The 21,994-nt window shown below is 44.4% G+C and overlaps 2 protein-coding genes across 23 annotated transcripts in view; one reads left to right on the top strand and one right to left on the bottom strand.

Moving 5' to 3' along the window:
- RCBTB1 (RCC1 and BTB domain containing protein 1) overlaps window positions 1-16,002 on the top strand; it is a 46,427-nt gene extending 30,425 nt beyond the window's left edge. For all 18 annotated transcript variants that reach the window (XM_008273852.5, XM_008273850.5, XM_089304181.1 and 15 more), the window contains 7 exons: window positions 65-172; window positions 579-721; window positions 1,966-2,156; window positions 4,973-5,099; window positions 7,662-7,813; window positions 8,297-8,427; window positions 13,816-16,002. In XM_008273852.5, coding sequence (XP_008272074.1) covers window positions 65-172; window positions 579-721; window positions 1,966-2,156; window positions 4,973-5,099; window positions 7,662-7,813; window positions 8,297-8,427; window positions 13,816-13,956 — 993 coding nt within the window. In that variant the 3' untranslated portion in view covers window positions 13,957-16,002. The remainder of the gene's footprint in view (window positions 1-64; window positions 173-578; window positions 722-1,965; window positions 2,157-4,972; window positions 5,100-7,661; window positions 7,814-8,296; window positions 8,428-13,815) is intronic.
- A 3,903-nt stretch (window positions 16,003-19,905) lies between these two features.
- The window catches only part of PHF11 (PHD finger protein 11), a 48,712-nt gene continuing 46,623 nt past the window's right edge, over window positions 19,906-21,994 (bottom strand). For all 5 annotated transcript variants that reach the window (XR_016212628.1, XR_016212627.1, NM_001389492.1 and 2 more), the window contains 1 exon segment: window positions 19,906-20,229. Coding sequence is in view for 3 of the 5 variants with exons in the window: in NM_001389492.1 (NP_001376421.1) it covers window positions 20,075-20,229 (155 nt within the window). In the remaining 2 variants the exon portion in view is untranslated.

Below are 21,994 nucleotides of genomic sequence, written 5' to 3'. Positions count from 1 at the left end.
GTTGAAACTGGCTTTAGTAGGGACTGGGTTTTAAACGCCTCTCTCCCTTTCCCTTCGTTCTAAGGTGTATGCCTGGGGTTACAATGGCAATGGTCAGCTGGGCTTGGGAAACAACGGCAATCAGCTGACGCCCGTGAGAGTGGCAGCCCTGCACAGCGTGTGTGTGAACCAGGTACGTGTGGTGACCCCTGGGCCAGCTGGTCCTCATCTGTCTTCTGTGCTGACTTGGAGAAAGCCTGGAGGCTTACTCTTGACGTGGTCTTTTCTCACAGCCAGCAGTCTGTGCCGGCAGCATCCACATCTGCTAGAATGTCTTCCCCAGATTCCCAAGGGGAGACAGAAGGCCACGGTGATGGCACATCAGTCTTGACAAATTAAACGAGATGAAAATAAAACTAATGAGAAAATCTAGGCGTCCAAGGTGCGGGCTTTCCTGATGCTGTTTTCATGTTCCCGCACATGTCAGTCCGTACCTGACAGTGATTTGGCATTGTGCAGAAGCTGGCTGTATCTGTAGAAATGTCTTTGCTGCCTTTCCTGTCTTCCTGCTGACCGTAACCGTTTATGTTTACTTGCAGATTGTCTGCGGCTATGCACATACTCTAGCACTAACAGATGAGGGCTTGCTGTATGCCTGGGGAGCTAACACGTATGGGCAGCTGGGAACTGGCAATAAAAATAACCTGCTAAGCCCTGCACACGTCATGGTGGAGAAAGAAAGGTAACTTGGCTGTGCTGTGTCTCGGGACTATGTGTGGCAAAGCTCTGGGGTATGGCTTTGTGACTCTTGTGTTTATTGGCATTCTCAGTTTGAACCCAAGAGTTTGAGTACCAGCCATAAGGAACATGAAGTTGATTTTCTGAAATGTCGTCCTGTGATTGGTCGGCACTGCCACATTTGGGTGCAATTCCTAGAGGCCTGCTGTTGCCCCTCTGGTAGGAGTCAAGCAGGGTCTCTTACCATGCTGAAATGCACAGCATAGTGCACACTTTCCTTTGAACCAGATCAATAACTGTTAAATAAAATTTGCTCTGAAGAAGGCATTTTCTGTGTAGCTGTTGGTTTGACGTGAGTTACTGGAATCTATGCTTAATATGCCAGATGGTACGGTTTTACCAAGTCCTGGAGTGTTGACTTCTGATCCCAGGACCCTGGCTAAGAAGCAGAATGAGATAAATATTGAGTCCAATCCACTTCCCTTTGGATTGGAAAGTCAGGCTCTCTGACCCTAGGTTAGGCCTCTGAGTGCTAGTAGAGGTGAGAGAAAGAGTTGTTTTTATTTATTTGAAAGGCAGAGTTACAGAGAGAGAGAATGAATCTACCATTTGCTGGTTCACTCCCCAAGTGGCCACAATGGCCAGGGCTGGGCTGATCTGAAGCCAGGAGCCAGGAGCCAGAATCTACTTTGGAGTCTCCCACATGAGTGCAGGGGCCCAAGCACTTGGGCCGTCTTTTGCTGCTTTCCCAGACACATTGGCAGGGAGCTGAATCAGAAGTGGGGCTGCTGGGACTCGAACCAGTGCTGATGTGGGATTCTGGCACTGCAGATGCTGGCTTTACCCACTACGACACAGTGCTGGCCCCAGAAAGTTGTAATTACATGGAAATGGAATATTGCAGGCAGTACAGTGTTTCTTACTAAAGTTTAAACTCCCATAACAGAACATTTTGTGTTTCCACTTTGCTCCTTTCCTTTGGTTCCCAGTCTGTCTTCCCAAGTCTTCCTCAGTAACACTTAGGGTGGGGGAAGTAGGGCAGTCAGGGTGGGAGAGGCCTGTGCGTTTGCCCTGATCTTGTGGTTTTCTCATATGACTTGGCAGCTTGTGGCCCTGGATCCTGGGCTGTTTGTTTGAGGTGTTCCAAGCGTGAACTTTTTTTTTATTACTTTGCACGGTGTCATGTGGGCTTCTATGACTTAAAGCAAACAAACAAAAAATGACCTGTGTTTTTCTTCCAATTTTCAGGGTAGTGGAGATCGCAGCCTGCCACTCCGCCCACACGTCGGCCGCCAAGACGCAGGGCGGGCACGTGTACATGTGGGGCCAGTGCCGGGGCCAGTCGGTGATCCTCCCCCACCTTACCCACTTCTCTTGCACCGACGACGTCTTCGCCTGCTTTGCCACGCCCGCCGTCTCCTGGCGCCTCCTCTCTGTGGGTAAGAAAGCTCTGGGCTCCCTCTGCCCCAGGACATTGCTGCTGTCTGACCAGCTCTCCTGCGCTGGTTGTGGGCTCTTCTGTGTTCTAGAACACTTTATTCTCCCCTGGCTTTAATAATTCAGCCCAGATTAGGTATGCATACCCAGTTATATGCATAGGTAATGAGATAGTCCCTCAGATTCGTTATTCTGTCCTTGAGTGCTTTCATTTTCATGGAGATCATACAATACAAAATTAACTATTTAAAGTATTCAATTCAGTGGCATTTATTGGATTTACTGTGTTGTGCAACTGTTTATGTCAAGTTCCAAAGCATTTTCTTCCCCAAAGAAAACCCCATACTCATTAAGCAGTTCTGCTTTTTGATCCTGTGCATTTCCTGGCCTGGGTAGTTCATGTAAGTGGAATCGTCCAAGAGATGACATTTTGCGTCTGGCTGCTTTTACTTAATGTTTTGGAGGCTCATCCATGGTGTAGCTTGACTCGGTACTTTATTTCCCATTATAACTGACTGATGCTCTGATATGCCTATAGAGTACCCTTTGTTCGTTTATCTATTGATAGATACTTGGGTTGCTTTTACTTTTTGACTATTACGGATGATGCTATTAGGATCATTTGTGCATAAGTATTTGAATCATCTATTCTTGAGCTTTTGTTACATTATGTTTATTACATAATTCAATATAACACTAATAAAGCAACTTAAAATCCCACATTATGCAGTTTTTTTAAAGGTGGTGGGTTAACCCTACCATCTTTCTTTACTGAGCAGTTTCAGATTTATTTCAGAAAATAGGTATTATAAAGTGGAATCTGGGATGATCTTTGCTTACATAATCAATACCTTGTGTGAATATTGTCTTCAGAGTCCATTATTGATTGAAAATGTGAAGATGTCTCAGAGATGAGTGGCCATAAACAGGATGACCTTAATCTTTTATTTCTTGTTCATTGCTACCTTTTTGCAATGTATTTCTTCTAAGATATTTTGTGAGCAGAGGGAGCAGGTGGGTCATGACGTAGTTCTTGATGGAGTGTTTGGCTTGCTCAGCGACTTATAGGAGGGCTGGCTGCCTTACACCTGTGGTGGGCGCAGCAGCAGCAGATATGGTAATGGGCACAACAGTATGTTTAGGAAGAATTAGGTGAACATTTCCTTTAAATTCAGCTTGCTGGGTTCTTCAGCTGTGGTACAATTGTGTTTTGCTTTTCTCTCTCTTTTTTTTTTTTTTTCCCAGTACGTAGTCCTATTTAGGTTTTAGTTCATTGAACAGGACTGTTTGTCCATAATGACACACAATACAGCTTGCACAGCTGAAGCACATCTGTTCATGTCTTCAGATTTCTACACACTAACCTGGCCTGTTTTTAAAAGGCTTCCCCAGCTTCTTGTATATTGCAGTGGCACAGACATCCCCGCTAGAACAATGTCCAAGTTCGGAAAACCATTGTCCACTGACAATAACTCCTAGATAAGGTCTGTCCCTTCTGCTCCCTGAAAGTCAAAAGTGTTTTCTTCCTCTATTTATGACCTCAGCTGAGTGTTAGAAAGTCAGATGGTGTGTTCTCACCTCTGAGGACTATTTACCCTGTGGAAGGAGGTGTTGTACTTGTCACCAGAACAAAGGGGTTATATGGGGTCGTTTCAGCCCCATAGCTTGAGAGGGAAGTTGACGCGACCTCTGGGTGCATTGCCCATTTTTAATCACGCTCACTGTTTCATTCACCAGTGGTCCAGATTACAGGGTCAGGGAAAACCTAACTTCTGAGAAATGATCCACCTTCCTCCGTAGCCAGGAGAGAGCTCTGTATGTGTTAAGGTCATGGGGTTTAGGCAAATGATGTTTCCTTGTAATAAGGTGAATGGATAAGATAAGCTCACTTGCAAAGTGTCAGCCTGGAAATTAGCTGCTGAGAGCCACACAGATTCTTCCCAGGCTGGGACAGTGGGGCTGTGTAACAAAGTCCCCATTCTCGGCTGTGGGCAGGGAGGGTTGTCTCCTACACCCGGAGCAGCTTTGTCCAGGGTTCAGTGAGGATATCTGGGATTGTTTTATTTCCCAGTTAGCCACCACTTGTCCCCATCTTTCATCCAAACAAAGTGTTGGGTGAATTTGTGCAAGTGTCTCGACTCCACAGTAACACAGTTCTCCTTGCCTGTAAAGGCAACAGCAGTTCTTATCCAGGGACGTGATCACATGGTCCCTTTGCATAAGTGTTGTCGCTAAGTAAATTTGTTCTACTTTTAGATAGGGTACAGGGTTATTGTTTATACTTTGATGTTTAGGATTAAGGGGATCTTTAGATTCCAGACCCCTAGGGAAGTTTCTCTGCTCAAGGACCTGATAGCCTCGCATTGCCACCTAAGTGGCGAGACTGTTGGGCCTCCTTGAGTTGAATATTCTAGCCCCTCAAAGCTACCCCTGAAATGGAGAAAGATGTGGTTGGTATTTCAGTAAAGGAACGTTGAGCAGTTAGTTCTTAGTCCTGGAAGAGAACCTCTCAGATTTTGAGAGTGTGGTTGCTTGATCTTGGCCTACCTTCAGGCCATGCTTTTGTTTTCTTACAAAATATTCACTTCTGTTACCTGGCTGAGCATGTAAGAATGGCATTTCCAGATACTTTCTTTTTGGTAGCTTATGGAAAGAAACTTGCTTTAATAACTGAAGTTAACTTGCCAAATAAAGCATGGACTCTCTTGGGGGGAAAAAATAGTTGAATGACGGTGCTGATGACAATCATTTTGAAGCCTTTCAGATCTTGAATCTGTGTCCTGTGTCTCAGTGTTAATGATGTGTTCGTTGCCTTTAGAGCATGAAGACTTTCTAACAGTCGCGGAGTCGCTGAGGAAAGAATTTGATAGTCCAGAAACTGCTGACCTGAAGTTTCGAATTGATGGGAAATACATCCATGTCCATAAAGCCGTTTTGAAAATCAGGTAGTTTTTGCATGAACTTACAGAAGTCTGTATCTTTCCTTTCCGTTTGCGGTTCCCATTTCTTTAACATTCCACAGCATGGACACTGGTAAGAAACAGCTTTGATCATAGAAATGTCACAGCTTAATACTTTTAGTAAGAGTTCTAGATGCAAATGATTTTTTATGTATCTTCATTTTTAAAAAAAAAAATGTGATGGATAGGCCGGTGCCGTGCTCAGTAGGCTAATTCTCCGCCTGCGGCCCTGGCGCACCGGATTCTAGTCCTGGTCGGGACGCCGGATTCTGTCCCGGTTGCCCCTCTTCCAGGCCATCTCTCTGCTGTGGCCCGGGAGTGCAGTGGAGGATGGCCTAAGTGCTTGGGCCCTGCACCTGCATGGGAGACCAGGAGAAGCACCTGGCTCCTGGCTTTGGATAAGCGTGATGTGCCGGCCGCAGCGCGCCGGCCACGGCAGCCATTGGAGGGTGAACCAATGGCAAAGGAAGACCTTTCTGTCTCTCACTGTCCACTCTGCCTGTCCAAAAAAAAAAAAGTGATGGAGGAATATATTTACTACATTGTTTCTTAAATTAAGGATCTTGTAAGCACATATTTCTTTGAGAAAATTTGTTTACATGGTTAAAAAAATACAAAAGGCTGTCAAATGAATGAAAGTGTATGTTCTTTCAGTCTTTTATTTGAGCGACACAGAGATACACAAAAGAGCAGAGCTCTCTCTCACATGTTCACTCCTCAGATGCCTCCAATGACCAAGATTGGGTTGGGCTGAAACCAGGAGCCAGGAAATCAGTCCAGGTGTCCCATGTGGTGGCAGGAACCTAGTTACTTGAGTCATCACCACTGCCTCCCAGGGTCTGCATTAGCAAGAAGCTGGAGTTGGGGGCCTGAGCTAGGTACTCTGATGTAGGATACCGCATCTTAATGGCTGTGCTAAACACCTCTCCCTCTTTTAATCTTAAAGATTCAGAAATTTTCCCCAGGTAGGAAACTCTGATAGTGAGCAATGCTGGGCTTCTGGCTCTGAGGGACATCTGATACCCAATTCAGAACATTTTTGTAGACTTGCAGTTCCATGTGTAAATGAGAGGGGAACTGTGCATGTATTTATGTCTGTTGATTGCTCGCTGAGGTTGTTTATCACAGTGAAGGGCATTACACAACAACAGACCATTGACTGGCCATTTATACGTGTTTTTGGAAATTTAGTTAAAAATCTATTTGCAAAATAATTCATTATAAGAGAACTGAAAAGTTGTATGTCATTCACCATGAAAGGAGTAAAGATATGAGTCATGGTGTTGATTGAAAAGATGAACCGGGAATGTTGTATGTGTGAACCATGGTCAGTCAGTCTGTCCCTTTTGTGTATAGTTTCCTTTTCTTTTTACTTTCTTTTAAAAGATTTATTTCATTTTTTTTTTAAAGGCAGAGTTACGGGGTAGAGGGAGCTTCCACCCACTGGTTCATTCCCCAAATGGCCGTAATTGCCAGAGCTGGGCCGATCTGAAGCCAGGAGCTTCTTCCGGGTCTCCTACACGGGGGCAGGGGCCCAAGTACTTGGGCCATCTTCTACTGCTTTCCCAGGCAATAGCTGGGAGCTGGATCAAAGGTGGAGCAGCCAGGACCTGAGATGACACCCATTTGGGATGCTGGTGCTGTAGGCAGTGACTTAACCCATTATACCACAGTGTCAGCTCCTCCTCCTCTTTTTTTTTTTTTTTAAATTATTTGTTTGAAAAGGGCTATGGGGTGTGGGGAGGAGAAAGAGAAAGAGAGATCTTCATCTGCTGGTTCACTCCCCAGATGGTCCTAACAGCCAGGAGCTTGCATGTCATGCATGGGGGTAGCAGGGGCCCAAGCATTGGGGCCATCTTCCACTGCTTTTCACAGGCCATTAGCAGGGAGCTGGATCAGAAGTGCAACAGCCAGACTCCAGATGGTGCCCATGTGAAATGCTGGCATCATAGGTATTGGCTTTAGCAGCTTTGCTATGATGCCGGGCCCTGTGTCCAGTTTTCTGACCCATTACATTATCATTCCTTGCCTACATTATCATTCCTTGCCTATACAACTGTTTCTTTTTTATTTCTCAAACTAATTTCTGTTTTAATAGTGAATTTTTAAATTGCTGTAAGTTCGTATATTTATGGGGTACCATGTAATGTTTTGTTAGAGGTATATATTATATAACCAAATCAATAGACATAAAATATTTTTTTCAAATTTTTTTGGAGGAAAACATTTAAAATCCTTTTTTGAAATATGAAATATACAGAACATATTGTTTATAGATACCTTCCTGTACGATTAACACCAGAACTTACTTATCCTGTCAAAGTGTAGCTTAGTACTTACTAATAAGACTTCCCATCTCCCCCTCTCCTGTCCTCTCCACACCCAAAGTAGTTTCTTATGGAAGTGGAGGCATTCTTTTAATGTTCTGAATGGACTGTCAAAGCAGAAAGGCGCAAGCGCGAGGATTCGTGACCTGGTGCCTGCAGGTCTAGGTTGTTCATCTGACCTCATCAAGTTCATACAGTAACTTTTGTTTTTCTATTGTAGGTGTGAGCATTTTCGATCCATGTTCCAGTCTTACTGGAATGAGGACATGAAGGAAGTGATAGAAATAGACCAGTTTTCTTACCCCGTGTACCGTGCCTTTCTTCAGTACCTCTACACAGACACAGTGGATCTGCCGCCTGAGGAGGCCATAGGTACCTCACCCCACTTCGGGCTTGGCCAGGCTGTCAGGTCACGGATAGTCTCCCATGCCCTTAGAGTACTGAAATGTAGAAACTTTCAGGTTGATTGGCTTGTACATGGTTTCTGAATGTCTCTAAAAATAGTATTGTATAGTCGCTGTGGTTAATAATGATGGATGCAGTTTATGACTAGACTTTAATGTTTTAATATTGAAGCATAAGTTGCTAATGGATTTAATATCTTGCAAAAAACTGGAATGGGGTGGATTCTGTTCCATGTTTTGGGAGATAGCAGAGGTTGGGGTAAAAGAATTTGCTTAAATTTATAATATTAAGGTACTTCTGTTGACTTAGCCATGTAGCTGCTCAGTTAAAGTTATAATATTAAGATACTCCTGACTTAGTGCATAGTTGCCACTGAAATGAATTACATGTTTCTACATTGCCATAGATTGTTCTCAACTTGATCAAACTTTGCCTACTTTTTACTTTCAGGTCTTCTGGATTTGGCAACGTCTTACTGTGAAAACAGGCTGAAAAAGCTGTGTCAGCACATTATAAAGCGAGGGATTACCGTGGAGAACGCCTTCTCGTTATTCTCTGCTGCAGTCCGATACGATGCAGAGGTAACGTAGAGCAGGCACCAGACGCCACACCCACCTGTAACGCCCCGTGTGCTCCCTGGCCCCTTTCTCCTCCGGGAGACAAGGAGCACCATGAGTGACTGCACTTCTGTCTAGACCATTAGTGAGGCATCTGATCCTTGAACAGGAAAGCTGGCCCTGCTGCTCCCTTCTGTGTTCATTTTTTCAAAAACAGTGGTTCTGCTACTTCCGTTTGTAACTCAGACAGGCTGCGTAGCTGAGTTCCCGGCAGCTGTATTGCAGGATGGACTACAAGTGGCAGACCTAAGTGGACTAACTGCATGTTAGTTATAAGTCCCTTCTGATGTCAGCATCTGTGTTTTCTTCCAAGCTGCACTCCGCTGTCTCACCAGCTCTGCCCTCAGAACCCTGGGTTGCCGTATGTTTTGTATCTGGGTGTGCTCTGAAATGCTACCCTTACTCGTCGTAACTCACAGTTCCACATGTGTTAACGACTTCCGGTGGGCTAATTATTCTTGTTTTGTTTCTGTACTAGATTGAGTTCTTAATCCTGGGATTCATGGATCTCTCTAGAGTCTAAGAATCAGTGGGCTTTTGGGAGTCAGAGCTTTTACATTTGTGTGCATTTTCTTGGAGTTAAGCACCACAGAGTCAGTCTGTAAGCTGTGTGTGTTCCTGCAGGATCGGGTGTGTATTGGGCTCTTGATAATTGTTGAAGTGGATGAAGATAGTGCCGCCAAAAGCATGCATGAGGGATATTTAGGAACCTAAAGGCTGGCATGGTCAGTTTTACAAATTAATAGAAAATTTAGAGAGCCTCGAAATATCATGAGATCCACTAAGGTTTGTATGTTAAAGGAACACAGTTAGCCTGTCCTTACAGTATTGTCATCTTTTGACGTGGCAGAATACCTGGCAACAAGGAATTGATCCAGCATTTGCAGAGGTCTGCAGTGGTGGCCTCTGAGGTGTGGTAGAGGACAAACTCACCTTTATCATGCTTCGGTATTGAAGTGGACCATTATGTCTTGTATTTTGAAAATGTATCCTGTTTTTGTTTGAGGTTGTGTTATATTATAAATATTTGATGACCTTATCAAATATAGCTGACTTTGAAGCCTGACAACAGATAAAAGGACGCTCAGTAAATCATTTCTAATAGAAATAGAAAACACAGGTATTGGTTTTCCGCCTCTTAACCTTCCTGGGACACTGCGAACTTCTCTGTTGGAAATGTTATTTCTTTAGACTTCATTTCCACCCAGTGATTTTTACCTTGGGTTGGTAACTTTTCTTTCCATTTAGTGATTGATTCCAGAAACTTCTCTGTGCGGCTCTGTTTCTTCTCCCTGTTGTGAGTGAGTTCCGTGCCGCAGTCAGACCTTGCTGACGAGCCGCAGTCAGAAGTTCCTGGGCAGAGGCTGACATCCTGGGATGCTCGCTGGGAATCTCTTCCTGACCTTCAGCTATAATGCACCCCAGGAAGTTCACAGACCACGCCTGTGCCAGCTGATTGGTTCCGTCACTGGTTTTCATTTTCTAAAGCTAGAAAGTCAGCATTTGTTTTTCTTTTCTCAGAGAGCCAAATTGTTTTTCAGGATTAGTAGCATATGAAATGTTTCTGTGTGCAGTGAAAGAAAAGCATCTTCATTTTTTCTCAAATGCTAGGACAGTTTTAATGTTCTGAAAGATAAAACTAAAAGCCACTTTAATCTAGAATACTTTTTCTTGCTATAAAATAAAATGAATTATAGACTTAGGAAGTGGTGGGGTCTTGTTTTGCAATTACCTTAAGAAGAGGTTTGGCAAGAGTTAGGTATGGTTTCTGATCTTTGGCCATCTGGAATGAGTCTCGTGGGTGGCTTGTGTGACTTGTCTCACCCTGGCTGAGGGGGGCGGTCCACAAAAGGTTAGTGTCCAACTGTGTTAGTTTTGGAACTTAAGATGGTGTAGGAATTCGAGAGGCTGTGTTTACGTTTTTTAAAATGAGACTGTTAAGACCATCCCATTTTGTTGCTGGAGAAAATTTGTGGAGAGGAAAATTAACATTTTCAGAGTATGTGAGTAGTAGTGACTGGAATAATTAAAATGCTTAAAGATTTGCAACAAATTTATAAATTAGAGCAGTGATTTTTTTTTTATTTTGATCTTCCTTACTCATTGTAACAAGTCTATTTCATCGGATTTGCCTCAGAACTACCTTATATCAGTTTGTCTGCAGAATATCATAAACAGTTCAGTTTCTAATACTAAGAAGGCTGTGTTAGACACCTCAGTTTTAACACCCTCGACACTTCCCAATTCCATGGGCCTTAAGACTCATTTTTTAATGAACTTGTCGTCATTGCTGCTCGGAGGGTCTTTCTTCCCTGGAGTTGTTGGATGTAGTTGGGCAGGAGCTGCAGTTTCTTCTCGAGGTAATTGCACAGTGAGGTAGACGAGTTGCGCAGGTTCTTCTGCTAGGTCTTTCTATCCTGTGTACTCGTCGAAGGCAGACCCGCCGTGCATCTGCTTCCCTGCTGCTTTCTGGCTTGTATAAATCAGCTTGCAGACTGAACTCTCTCCCAGTGCTTCTCCAGGATCCAGCTGGTTATTTCCGTCTTCTCTAGTTTAACTTTTTCATGTTTAAAACTGAGCCACGTGTGTTGAGTGCAGAGATCCCTCAACCAATTCCAATTAGCAGGAGAGGGAGGGAAGGCCGTTGGATAGAGCTCTTTTTCGATGTATGAAGTGGATTATAATTAGAAGCACTATTCGTGTATCTCTACCGTATCTTTAAAAAAGTTCTTAAAGTTTATACTCAAAGCTAGCCTTGTGGCGGAGCAGATGCCAGCATCCCAAATCCAAGTACCAGTTCGAGTCCTGGCTGCCCTGCTTCTGGTCCAGCTCTCTGCCACATCTGGGAAAGCAGTGGCAGATGGTTCAAGTACTTGTGTCCCTGCCACCCACATGGGAAACCTGGCTTGAGTTCCAGGCTCCTGGCTTCTGTCTGACCCAGCCCGGCCTACCGTGGGCATTTGCAGCGTGAACCAGTGGATGGAGGGTACCTCCTTTCCTTTTTCCTTCTCTGCTCTCTGCCTTTTAAGTCAATCTTTTTTAAAAAAAATTAGACTGAAGGCAACTTCTGTACAATTAGTAAGTTGAATACTCTAAATTTTTTTAAAAAGACTTATTTATTGAAAGACAGAGTTACAGACAGAGGGAGAGACAGACCTTCATTCGCTGGTTCACTTCCCAAATGGCTGCAGCAGTCGGAGCTCGGCTGATCTGAAGCCAGGAACCAGAAATTTCTTTTGGGTCTCCCATGTGGGTACAGGGGCCCAAGCACTTGGGCCAACTTCGACTGCTTTACCAGGCCATTAGCAGAGAGCTGGATCAGAAGTGGAACAGCTGGGACTTGAATCAATGCCCATATGAGATTCCACAGGCGGAGGCTTAGCCTATTATACCATAGTACCAGCCCTTGTAAGTTTACTTTTTAATATACACTAAAAAGATCCTGAATTCCAAATTAGTAGACGTGAACTAGTAAGGTTTTATGATGCCTGAATTTAATGCATTCTTCCCTTGTGAGTTTGAGATGGTGTAATTAAAATTTTATCTTTAAATATCCTTTTCTGGGGGCCGGCACCATGGCTCACTTGGTTAATCCTCCGCCTGCAGATGGCATCCCATGTGGGCGCCAGGTTCTAGTCCCGGTTGCTCCTCTTCCAGTCTAGCTCTCTGCTGTGGCCCAGGAGGGCAGTGGTGGATGGCCCAAGTGCTTGGGCCCTGCACCTGCATGGGAGACCAGGAAGAAGCACCTGGCTCTTGGCTTCAGATCAACGCAGCGCTGGCTGTGGTGGCCATTTGGGAGTGAACCAACAGAAGGAAGACCTTTCTCTCTGTCTCTCTCACTGTCTATAACTACCTGTCAAATAAAAAATATCCTTTTCTGATACGTGTTTGGAAGAACTTCCTGTGCTCATAGCTGTCTTCATCCTAAATTAAGTGTAAATAATGATTTGTGACAACTAAATATGGTTGAAATATGACTTTTATGGCTCCGAAATATAACTTTGTCCTGAGAGCTGTGTACTTATCATTAGGTTTTGATACCAAGTGTAGTTTTCTTTTTCTTGAATAATCTGAGCGGAATGCAGTTTGTTTTAGTTTGTCATAAACACAGAGCATTCAGCTGCACAGTTAGTCCACTGGGAATCTCATTTAAAAAACAGGATCTAGGAATTGTGCTAACATTGTAAATACATTTTGAATTATCTGGAAAACCAGAGACTGGCAGCAGCTGGCTGACATGAAGTGCAGGTGTGGTTTGTCCCTTACTGGTTATGTGCCTGAGTATGCTCCCTGGTTTCCATTGGGGCATTGTTCGCCTGGGACAGGAGGAGGTAATTGTTTGCAGGGGCGTGCACTGTAGAAGCACTCTATGTGGGCCCGTCTCCCCTCTGCCCCAGATTCTCCCCTCTCGGGGCCCGAAAAAGTGGAGTCAGGGCCCTGCAGTGTAAAGTTGCTAAGTTCCCAGTTGGTAGAACCCGACTATCAACCTTCGTTGTAGAACTTAACCAGCGGCCACTGAGAAGTTAAGCTGTTCAAGAGCTTTTAGTGTGATGTACTTTTGTCTGTTTAGTCTTAGTTGATTTTGCAAATTTATGTTCTACCATTTGAGGAGATAAACCAAGTTAGAGTTTTGTGGGGGATGAAAGGATGTCTTAGCATGGACAGAAAGAGATCGTTAAAAGTTGTTCTGGCTTACCCCTCCCCTTGTGTGTGTGTGCTGGTGGCTGTGACCTCCATTAGTGTGACTGGAAGATGTGCGGTGTCAGGGTGCTGCCCTGGGACTGACTGTGACAAATGAGTGTGGTGGAAGCCGTATTTTGTGGCTTTAAAAACAGACTCATTTTTATTACACCATAAATGTTAACTCTGAGTTTTGGGGAATTTCTTTGTGATGGTCACATTGGGTTGACCACCTGTCTCTTCATCCCTTTTCTATGTCTTTGTCTTCTCCTTGGACTTAGCCCGCATCTTAATTCTTCTAATTCCTTCAATGTGACAGAACATATTATAAGGACTAAAGTGACATTTGGCTTTTTTCAAAAACCTTTCTGAGCTTAAGTGGACCATGTGGTGACAGTGGAAGACCTCCTCCGTGGGGGCGCGGGTGTGTGTGGAGGGGGGTGCCCCACACTTGGGTTAGGGGAGCCATTGCTTCTGCCATGTCACAAGTAGTGTCTTCCTGACACTGACCCTTGGTCCCAGGCTTGCCAGGTTTTGAGGTGTCTGGCGTCTCCTGTTATTACTGGGGGGAGGGTCAGAGACTTGGGGCGAGGGGATTGGAGAGGAGTAATTCAGTCACAGCTAATAAAAAATGGCCTCTTCTTGTTTTTTATTTTTGTTGTGTGTGTCCAGGATTTAGAAGAATTCTGCTTTAAGTTTTGCATCAATCATTTGACAGAAGTCACACAGACCGCAGCATTTTGGCAGATGGATGGCCCCCTGCTAAAGGAGTTCATTGCTAAAGCCAGTAAATGTGGAGCCTTTAAGAACTGAAGCACAAGGCTGCGGGGTTTTGTGTGCATGCTGGGGGTGCGCTGGGCGTGTCCGGCTTGTGCCCCGCGGGTGATGTGATTCTGCAGGTAAAAAACCGTCAGGTTGTTTGCCCCCCACTTTGAGACACATTTCTCTCTGTGGGAGTTACATGAAGGATGTCCAGCTCTGCCTGAGCTGGTTTAAGTGTGTGTATTTTAAGCGCTACCTTCCTTACATTTGGGCTGGCACACTGGGAAGGAGTGGGAGTTGCGCTGTTCTTGTTCTCGTTTTTGGCTAGAGGAACTTCTGAACTTGGAAAACGGACGTTGACAGTGTCCTGACTCACATTCATCCGTGCTGTGCGAGTGCTGACTGTGAGAAGAGCCAGGCCTCCGCCCGGCGTGCACGAGCCCTGGAGCCGGGCCCGTGGAAGCGTGGCATTCGTGGCTGGTGGTAGTCTGACTGTGAGGGACTGTAGTTGTGTGTGTGAGGCTTTTGTTTGTGTGCTTGTGTATTGATGATTTAGTTCAACTCAAGGCATATCAGAATAACACTCGTTTAACATGAGTTAGACCTACTGAAACGATAATTACATGAAGATAAATTTCTAGGTTAGCCGAGACTTCTTCAGATTTCAGTGCATAAAGAGTAGTAGCTTTAGTTATCACAAAGCTGATAACGAATTAGAATCTCCACTGCTTAAACAATGGTGTTTAATTTCATTAAAGTAGACTTTAAGAACTCAAGTTCAAGTTGTCCCTCCCCACCTTTTCCCCTATAAACGCTGACTCCTAAGAGGAAAATGACGACACATACAGCACATCCTTGCCTTCCTAAATCGTGGCTGCCAAACCGTCGCTTTGCTGTGTCTGACTTGAGGACGTGGTTCTCAAAACCGGCCTCCTTACTGGACTTCCTGGCTTTGCTGTGTTTTCTGTTGACCGGCCCCCATCTCAGCTGTGCTCGTTTAAAACTTCACCACTCTCCGCTTTTGATCTCCTGCTGCTTTTCATTGTTATACTGTGTGGCACAATGTAACCTTGAAGAAAGGCCAAAATTATGCTTTTTCCTTTTTTGGAAAAGATCTATTTAAAAGGCAGTTGTCTTTTAGGCCTGGTTACAAACTGTGGCCATGGGATGTAAGTGTCCACCTGTTGAGTCTGGCCCAACCGTTTGTGTGAGCTCCCTTCGTGTGTTTTGTTTCCTGCTTGGGAGGGCCCCTTCTGAGCTTAGAGCCTGAACACCTTTGCAGAGCCGAATTAATCAGAGTGTGAAGAGATGCTGCTGCTGCTATTCTTAACAATGTATTTTAATGTATGTGTGTAGGGGTGTGGAGGGCAATGAGGCCAGACCACAGGCATTCACTGGTAGGTGAGACAAATAGAAACCTAGGAGTCCCAGCTGCCTTTTCTTTACCATATCACAAGTGACTAATACCTAGAGGGTTATTAGGTTAGAATCAGCTCTGCAACACGGTAGAACTTTCTTTCTGGGTTGAATGCATGTTAACTGGATTACTGGCTATGATGGGCAGTGTTTGTAACAATCACTGTTCTGTAGGCTTATGAGCTGAACAAAATGAAACTCAGTGTGTTTACTATTGCTCTTACTTGAAAAATAAAAATAATTGTTAAAAGCACAAATTGAAGTAGTAGACCCGTATCCATTGATCCAGTTCGTTCATTCAGGAGATACCAAGTTTCTGATATAGGTGAAGAACCACTTCCCATTAAGTCACTGCGTAATTTGTATGAGTATGTATGGTAGTGAAGAGAATTAGTTCTTCAAAAAGTACTTGATGGTCTTTTTTTTTTTTTTTTTTAAAAAAAAACCTCTTATTTTTCTACTTGGTTTCGTTGTTAATTATAGCAGGAGATAAACACTGTTCTTTGAACTTACTTTATTTCATCTGATGTAATAATGGAAACCAAAGTATTCACATTTCTCAAAATAACCTGTAACATACTCTTGAACTTCTTACTGGAATAATGTTTGATATTCTGGTATGTAAGCTGTATTTATGTAATGTTTAGAATGGCATACTAATAAATCAGTCTGTTAAGACAAGCATGTGGAGTTGTTGTTCTTTCTTGAAGTCAGTAGTATTCAGCCTTAAAAAGAGGAAATGCTGATGCTTGGTACAACACGGATGGGCCTTGAGGACGTTGTGCTAAGTGAAATGAGCCAGTTAGTCGCTAGGAGAAATACTGTGTGATCTCACTTGTTTGAGGTAGCTACTTAATAACATTTATAGAGATAGAAAGTAGAAATGGTGGTGACCATGGGGCTGGGGAGAAGGAAGATGGGGAGTTTAATGGATAATTTCAGTTCTGCAAGATGGAGAGTTCTTTGGATGGTGTGGTGATGGTTGCACAACACTGTGAACGGACTTAATACCCTGAGCTGTACTGCTTAAAAATGGTTGAGAGGGTTAAGTTTTATTTTGTTTATCAAAAGTCAATACTATTTTAAAGATTTATTTATTTGAAAGGCAGAGTTTATAGAGAGGGAGAGGGAGATCTTTCATCTGCTGGTTCACTTCCCAAATGGCCACAAGAGCCAGGGCTGGGCCAATCCAGCTGGGAGCCAGGAGCCAGGAGCTTCTTCCAGGTCTCCCACATGAAAGCAGGGGCCCAAGGACTTGGGCCATTTTCCACTGCTTTCCCAGGTGCATTAGCAGGGAATTGGATTGGAAGTAGAGCAGCCGGGACTTGAACTAGTACCCATATGGGATGCTGGCTCTGCAGGTGACAGCTTTACTCACTATGCCACGGTGCTGACCCCCCCGTACTATTATTCTTAGTGGGTATCTGGCTAAATAGGTACTTCCATGAACATGTCACTGCCTGGTTCTGAACTGTATACACACAATTATAGAAATCCCTGTAAGGGATGGTGCTGTGGTGTAGCCAGTAAAGCCACAGCCTATGACCCTGGCTTCCCATGTGGCTGCCAGTACATGTCCCGGCTGCTCCACTTCTGATCCAGCTCCTTGCTAATGTCCTGGGAAAAGCAGCAGCAGATGGCCCAAGTGTTTGGGTTCCTGCCACCCGCGTGGGAGACTGGAAGAAGCTCCTGACTCCTGGCTTCATCCTGGCCCAGTACTCACCATTGTGACCATCTTGGAGAGTGAACCAGTAGATTGAGGATCTCTCTCCCTTCCTGTCTCCTACTCTCTATAACTCCAATAAATAAATAAATCTTTTTTTTTAAAACAAAGCCCTGGATTTGGGGTGGGCATTTGGCACAGTGGTTAGGATGCCACTTGAGTTGCCCACATCCCACATGGGGAGTACCTGGGTTCAAGTTCCAGCCCAAATTTGATGCCAATTTCCTGCTAATGTGTACCCAGGAGGCTTGAATGTTTGGGTCCCTGCTGTCTACATGGGAGACCCAGATTAAGTTTCTGTCTCCTCCAACAACACATGGAAGATCTGTCCCTCTCTCTCAAAGTGGGAAAAATGACCCCTGGATTTTATTCCTGCTGATAATACAATTGAACTGTCAAAGCAGAAAAATGTAGTTAAATCCTTTGGAGGTACTTACAAATGAAGAGAAAGACCTTTCCTATCCTCAAGGAACATATAAGTTATTCGGAGAAGGGAGATATGATTAAGAATTAATACAGTAAGACATTTATAAATAGCTTTCATAACAGAAAATGGGTTTATCTGACAAGAAGTTGTTCTGAATACTGTATATGTGGTACAGGGGAGGACATGTTAGGGTCCTTTAGCTGAACTCCAAAGCAGTAGGTAAGTGGCAGAGGCAAAAGCATGGAGGTGTGGCTAATGAGCCTCCCAGAAATTACCGTGAGTCTGGTTAGAATTAAGCCTGCACCTGCTGGAAGGAAACATTGGCAAGGGGAGTACATGGGTGTCTGCTTAGTAACATTCATTTCCCACGGTGCCGGGCATTGTACCTTATGCTTCAGATATTTTCTCATTTAGTGTTCGCATTTGTCTTCTAAGGCAGACAGGTAAGTAATTTGACTAAAGTTCTCCAATAGTGATATAGCTAAAGCACAAACTCAGGTCTGTTACAGTGGTTTGCCCAGGATTCGCCTACTCTTAGGACCCCCAACATGTGATACACTCCAAGGATTTTTTTTAACGATCATGACCTCAAGGCTATTAGGTAAGCTTTGTCATGAGATAGGTTAAGATAGGAAGCTGAAGTTAGAGCTATTGTTTAGACCCAGAGAAATCTGTATTCAGCAGATCTTGTATGGAGTCTGCTTCTGTATTTTTTTTTAATATTGATTTATTTGAAAGAGCTAGAGAGACATCCTCCATCTTCTGGTCCACTCCCAAGATGACTGCAGTGGCTGAGGCTGTGTCAGGCCTAAGCCAGGAGCTCCCACGTGGGCGTAGGGGCCCAAGCACTTGGGCCATCCTCCACTGCTCCCCCAGGGGCGTCAGCATGGAGCTGGATCAGAAGTGGAGCAACTCAGCTCTTGGGTGCCTAGCTATTCTGGTACGCAGCTAAGTTTGAAAAATAATGACTTAGTATTTTTTGTCTGCATCATAGTTCCATAGTGGCTTAGATATTTGGATGTCTCTCAAAAGTCCATGTGGTAAAGGCTTTGTCCCCAAAGTCCTATGCTAATAGCACTAAGAGGGTAGAACCTTAATTTAATTATGGTGTTTCAAGGTGGGGCCCCCATGACTGAATCGTGGTGGCTTTCTAAGACACATGCTTCCACATCTGGACTCTGCCACAAGACCACTGCTGGACACCACAGCTTCGGGGCCTGCTGGATCTTACGCTATGAACCTCCAGAACTGTGAGCCAAAAATAAACCTTTTCTCTTCATAAAGGCAGTTTTCTCACTTAATCGTAGAAGCAGTAAACGCTCTTCCTTTTGCAGATGCTTTCGGAGCACTTACTTACGTGCCAGACGACGTACTGGGGAGTCAGATCAGCCCTGCAGCATGACTGAGCGCTACAGGGAAAGAACGAGAACCTGAACTGTGCTGTTTTCAAGGGTTAGACTTGGTGATATGAGCATCCTGTCGTACCAGGGTAATATTTCTTCAGCCTGGTATATATATATATATATAGTTTTTTTTTTTTTTTTGACAGGCAGAGTGGACAGTGAGAGAGACAGAGAGAAAGGTCTTCCTTTTGCCATTGGTTCACCCTCCAATGGCCGCCGCGGCCGGCGCGCTGCGGCCGGCACACCGCACTGATCCGATGGCAGGAGCCAGGAGCCAGGTGCTTTTCCTGGTCTCCCATGGGGTGCAGGGCCCAAGCACCTGGGCCATCCTCCACTGCACTCCCTGGCCACAGCAGAGGGCTGGCCTGGAAGAGGGGCAACCGGGACAGAATCTGGCGCCCCGACCGGGACTAGAACCAGGTGTGCCGGCACCGCTATGCGGAGGATTAGCCTAGTGAGCCGCGGTATATTATTAACATTCTTAAGTCAGAGGTGTTTATTTTGAAGGTGTGTGTTTTGAAGTTACCATGTGGTAACTGTGGCTGAAAAATTTTTAAGAAGCAAGGCATGAAAATGGGTAAATTTGATACTAGTATGTTCAGATTTTAAGGGTTGTTCTGGGCTGGAACTAGTCTTAAAAGTTATGAAGGTTTTATTCTGTAAGCACTTACTGAGAATGCTAGGTGCTGGGAATGCAATGGTAGGCAAAACCTAATAGTTTCTTCCCTTGAACAGCTCATCCTGATACAGTATGATGTAAGACAAGAGTTGGTTACACTGAGAAGTGGTATGAAGAGAAAAATTTTAGGTGGAGTAATAGGAGACCTTCTGTCTGCAGAAGTTAGCTGAGAAGGGTGTTCTAGCTTCAGCAGGATGTGTGAATACCCTAGTGTTAGGGGTGCCTTGTGTGTGCCTTAAATGACCTTCCATCGTGGAGGGGCAGGAGGAGGAATGTACCAGCAGGAATCCACCCACAGGGTTAAGTGCAGAGGGTGAGTGGGAATGGGGCTGTGATCCAGTTTACTCAGGCATCATCTGACAAAAACTTTATTGGAGGAGAGGTGGGAAGAACAGGTTAACAACTGCTGGGGGGTGCAGTTTGTGGTTCAGAAAGCAAGAAGCCTGGTTCCAAAGAGGTGTGGCTTCCACAGTCCTGGTCTGCAGTTCTCGGCCTGCAGGCAATTTAGGAAATGGTAATCATTAAGAAGAAAGGGACGATACTGAAATGGAACTTGACCTAAGATCTCTGTAGTCTTGAAAATAGCACATGGTTTGCTGTAAGTCCTGAAGCAGTTCAGTCTCTTTGTTTAGCTGCTGCAGTCTTTCTTCAGATTCATCAATTTTATTCTCTATTGCTTTGGGGGAAAAAGGTAATTTCATATTATTCATTAGTTTCATTAGAAACATGCTGTTTTTTACTCATTTCACTTGCAAGCACATAGTCCTTGTGATACCTGTGCCTTAAAAGAACCTAGTCTTATGAGCCCAAAGTGGTTCTTTTATACCTTTGCTCCCTCTTTCTTCCACTTCACAGAATTCTAGTATTTATCACACATGAAGCTTGTGATTAAATCTTTGTGACTTTTTATACATTTATAGCAGAACACCAGCCCGTCTTGTGTAACTTTGAGAACTTAATGCTGTATAGCCTTCATACTACTGTATGTGACATGATGACTGGACATGATTGGAAAGAGAATGTGGCTGAAATACCAAGGACTGGCCTGTCTTTCATAAACTGCATCCTATTTGTAAGTCACATAAATGCTTTTGGTGTAATTCAGATATAGGAAGACTTAGGTGGAAATTTAGAAGATACTTTAATTGGGATTTATGAATGAAGAGTACTCAGTGGCAATGTGACTTTTTGGAAAAGTTTAGAAATTGAAGTCCGTTTAGAAGACCCATCTTTCTTCAGACAATGGTGTGACCTGTTCTACACATGTAACTTTTATGTGAAAGGAAAGATGGGTATGCCCTGAAAACAAAGCTTTCTAGAAAGACTCCAAAGACTGGCTTTTAAAACCAGTGTGGTTATTCTCAGTAGCAGCCATCCTCAAGAGGCTTTCTTAAGAGGTCTATTTGGGAAATAATTGTAAAGGTGTCTTTTTGGATAATAAATTCAAGTAGACATGTGATACAGAGAACCAGTATGTGTATGTTCAGACAGGGTCGACCTGTTGCCCTGATACCACTGCTCACACACACATGGAACAGTGTGCAGGTGCTCAGCTGTGCAACACCAGGAGAGCCGCTCCTACAAATTCTGCTGAGTCGGGCCTCCACCCCTGTCTAGCAAAGGCCGGCCACAGTGCACAGCCTGCCCTTCTGGGTGTGGCAGTCTTGAGAAGTCACATCAGATTCGTAATTAAGTGGAGATTTAGCCTGTCTTGATGGAGGACTTGATAAATAGTTGATATTTTACCTAAAAGTTGCCTCCCTCTCTCCAACCCACACGTTATTTACTTTTTTTTAAAAGATTTATTTATTTGAAAGAGTTAAAGAGGTCTTCCACCTTCAAATGGCCGCACAGCCAGAGTTGGGCCAATCAGGAGCCAGGAGCTTCTTCCAGGTCTCCCATGCGGGCGCAGGGGCCCAAGGACTTGAGCCATCTTCTACTGCTTTCCCAGGCCACAACAGAGAGCTGGATCAGAAGTATATGCTGGCATTGCAGCATATACTCATTATGCCAGCGTGCCGGCCCCAGGTTTTCTTTTTCCACAAAAATGTCTTCGTTACTTTGTTTTGTGTCCCTGCCTCCCCCACCCCCAACCCCCATGAAGTTCAGCATCAGTCATCACTGCGCTCTCCACATAAGAGATGAGATGTGAAGGTGAATGTTGGGAGAGAGATTTCACCAGCGGTGGGGAGGCCAGCTGCGGGATCAGCAGCAGCCTGCGCGCCCTCGCCGCACCAGCTCCTGTCTGTGGCCACACAGGGACCAAAATACCTTGTTTTGAATTCAACATTTTCTACTTTATGCATTTTTTCTGACTATAGAAGTATTTGTGCTATGCAGAAAGTTTGGATCATTTAGCAATAAAAGAACAGAGTAAAGAAATGACTATTCTCCAACTCTCCACAGATCACTATTTCTGTTGGGTACACTTTTTTTCTGAA

This window comes from Oryctolagus cuniculus, chromosome 9, assembly GCF_051225735.1.
Source record: "Oryctolagus cuniculus isolate XC-2025 breed Fujian yellow rabbit chromosome 9, ASM5122573v1, whole genome shotgun sequence".
NCBI lineage: Eukaryota > Metazoa > Chordata > Mammalia > Lagomorpha > Leporidae > Oryctolagus > Oryctolagus cuniculus.
This window is presented reverse-complemented; position numbering and strand designations above follow the sequence as displayed.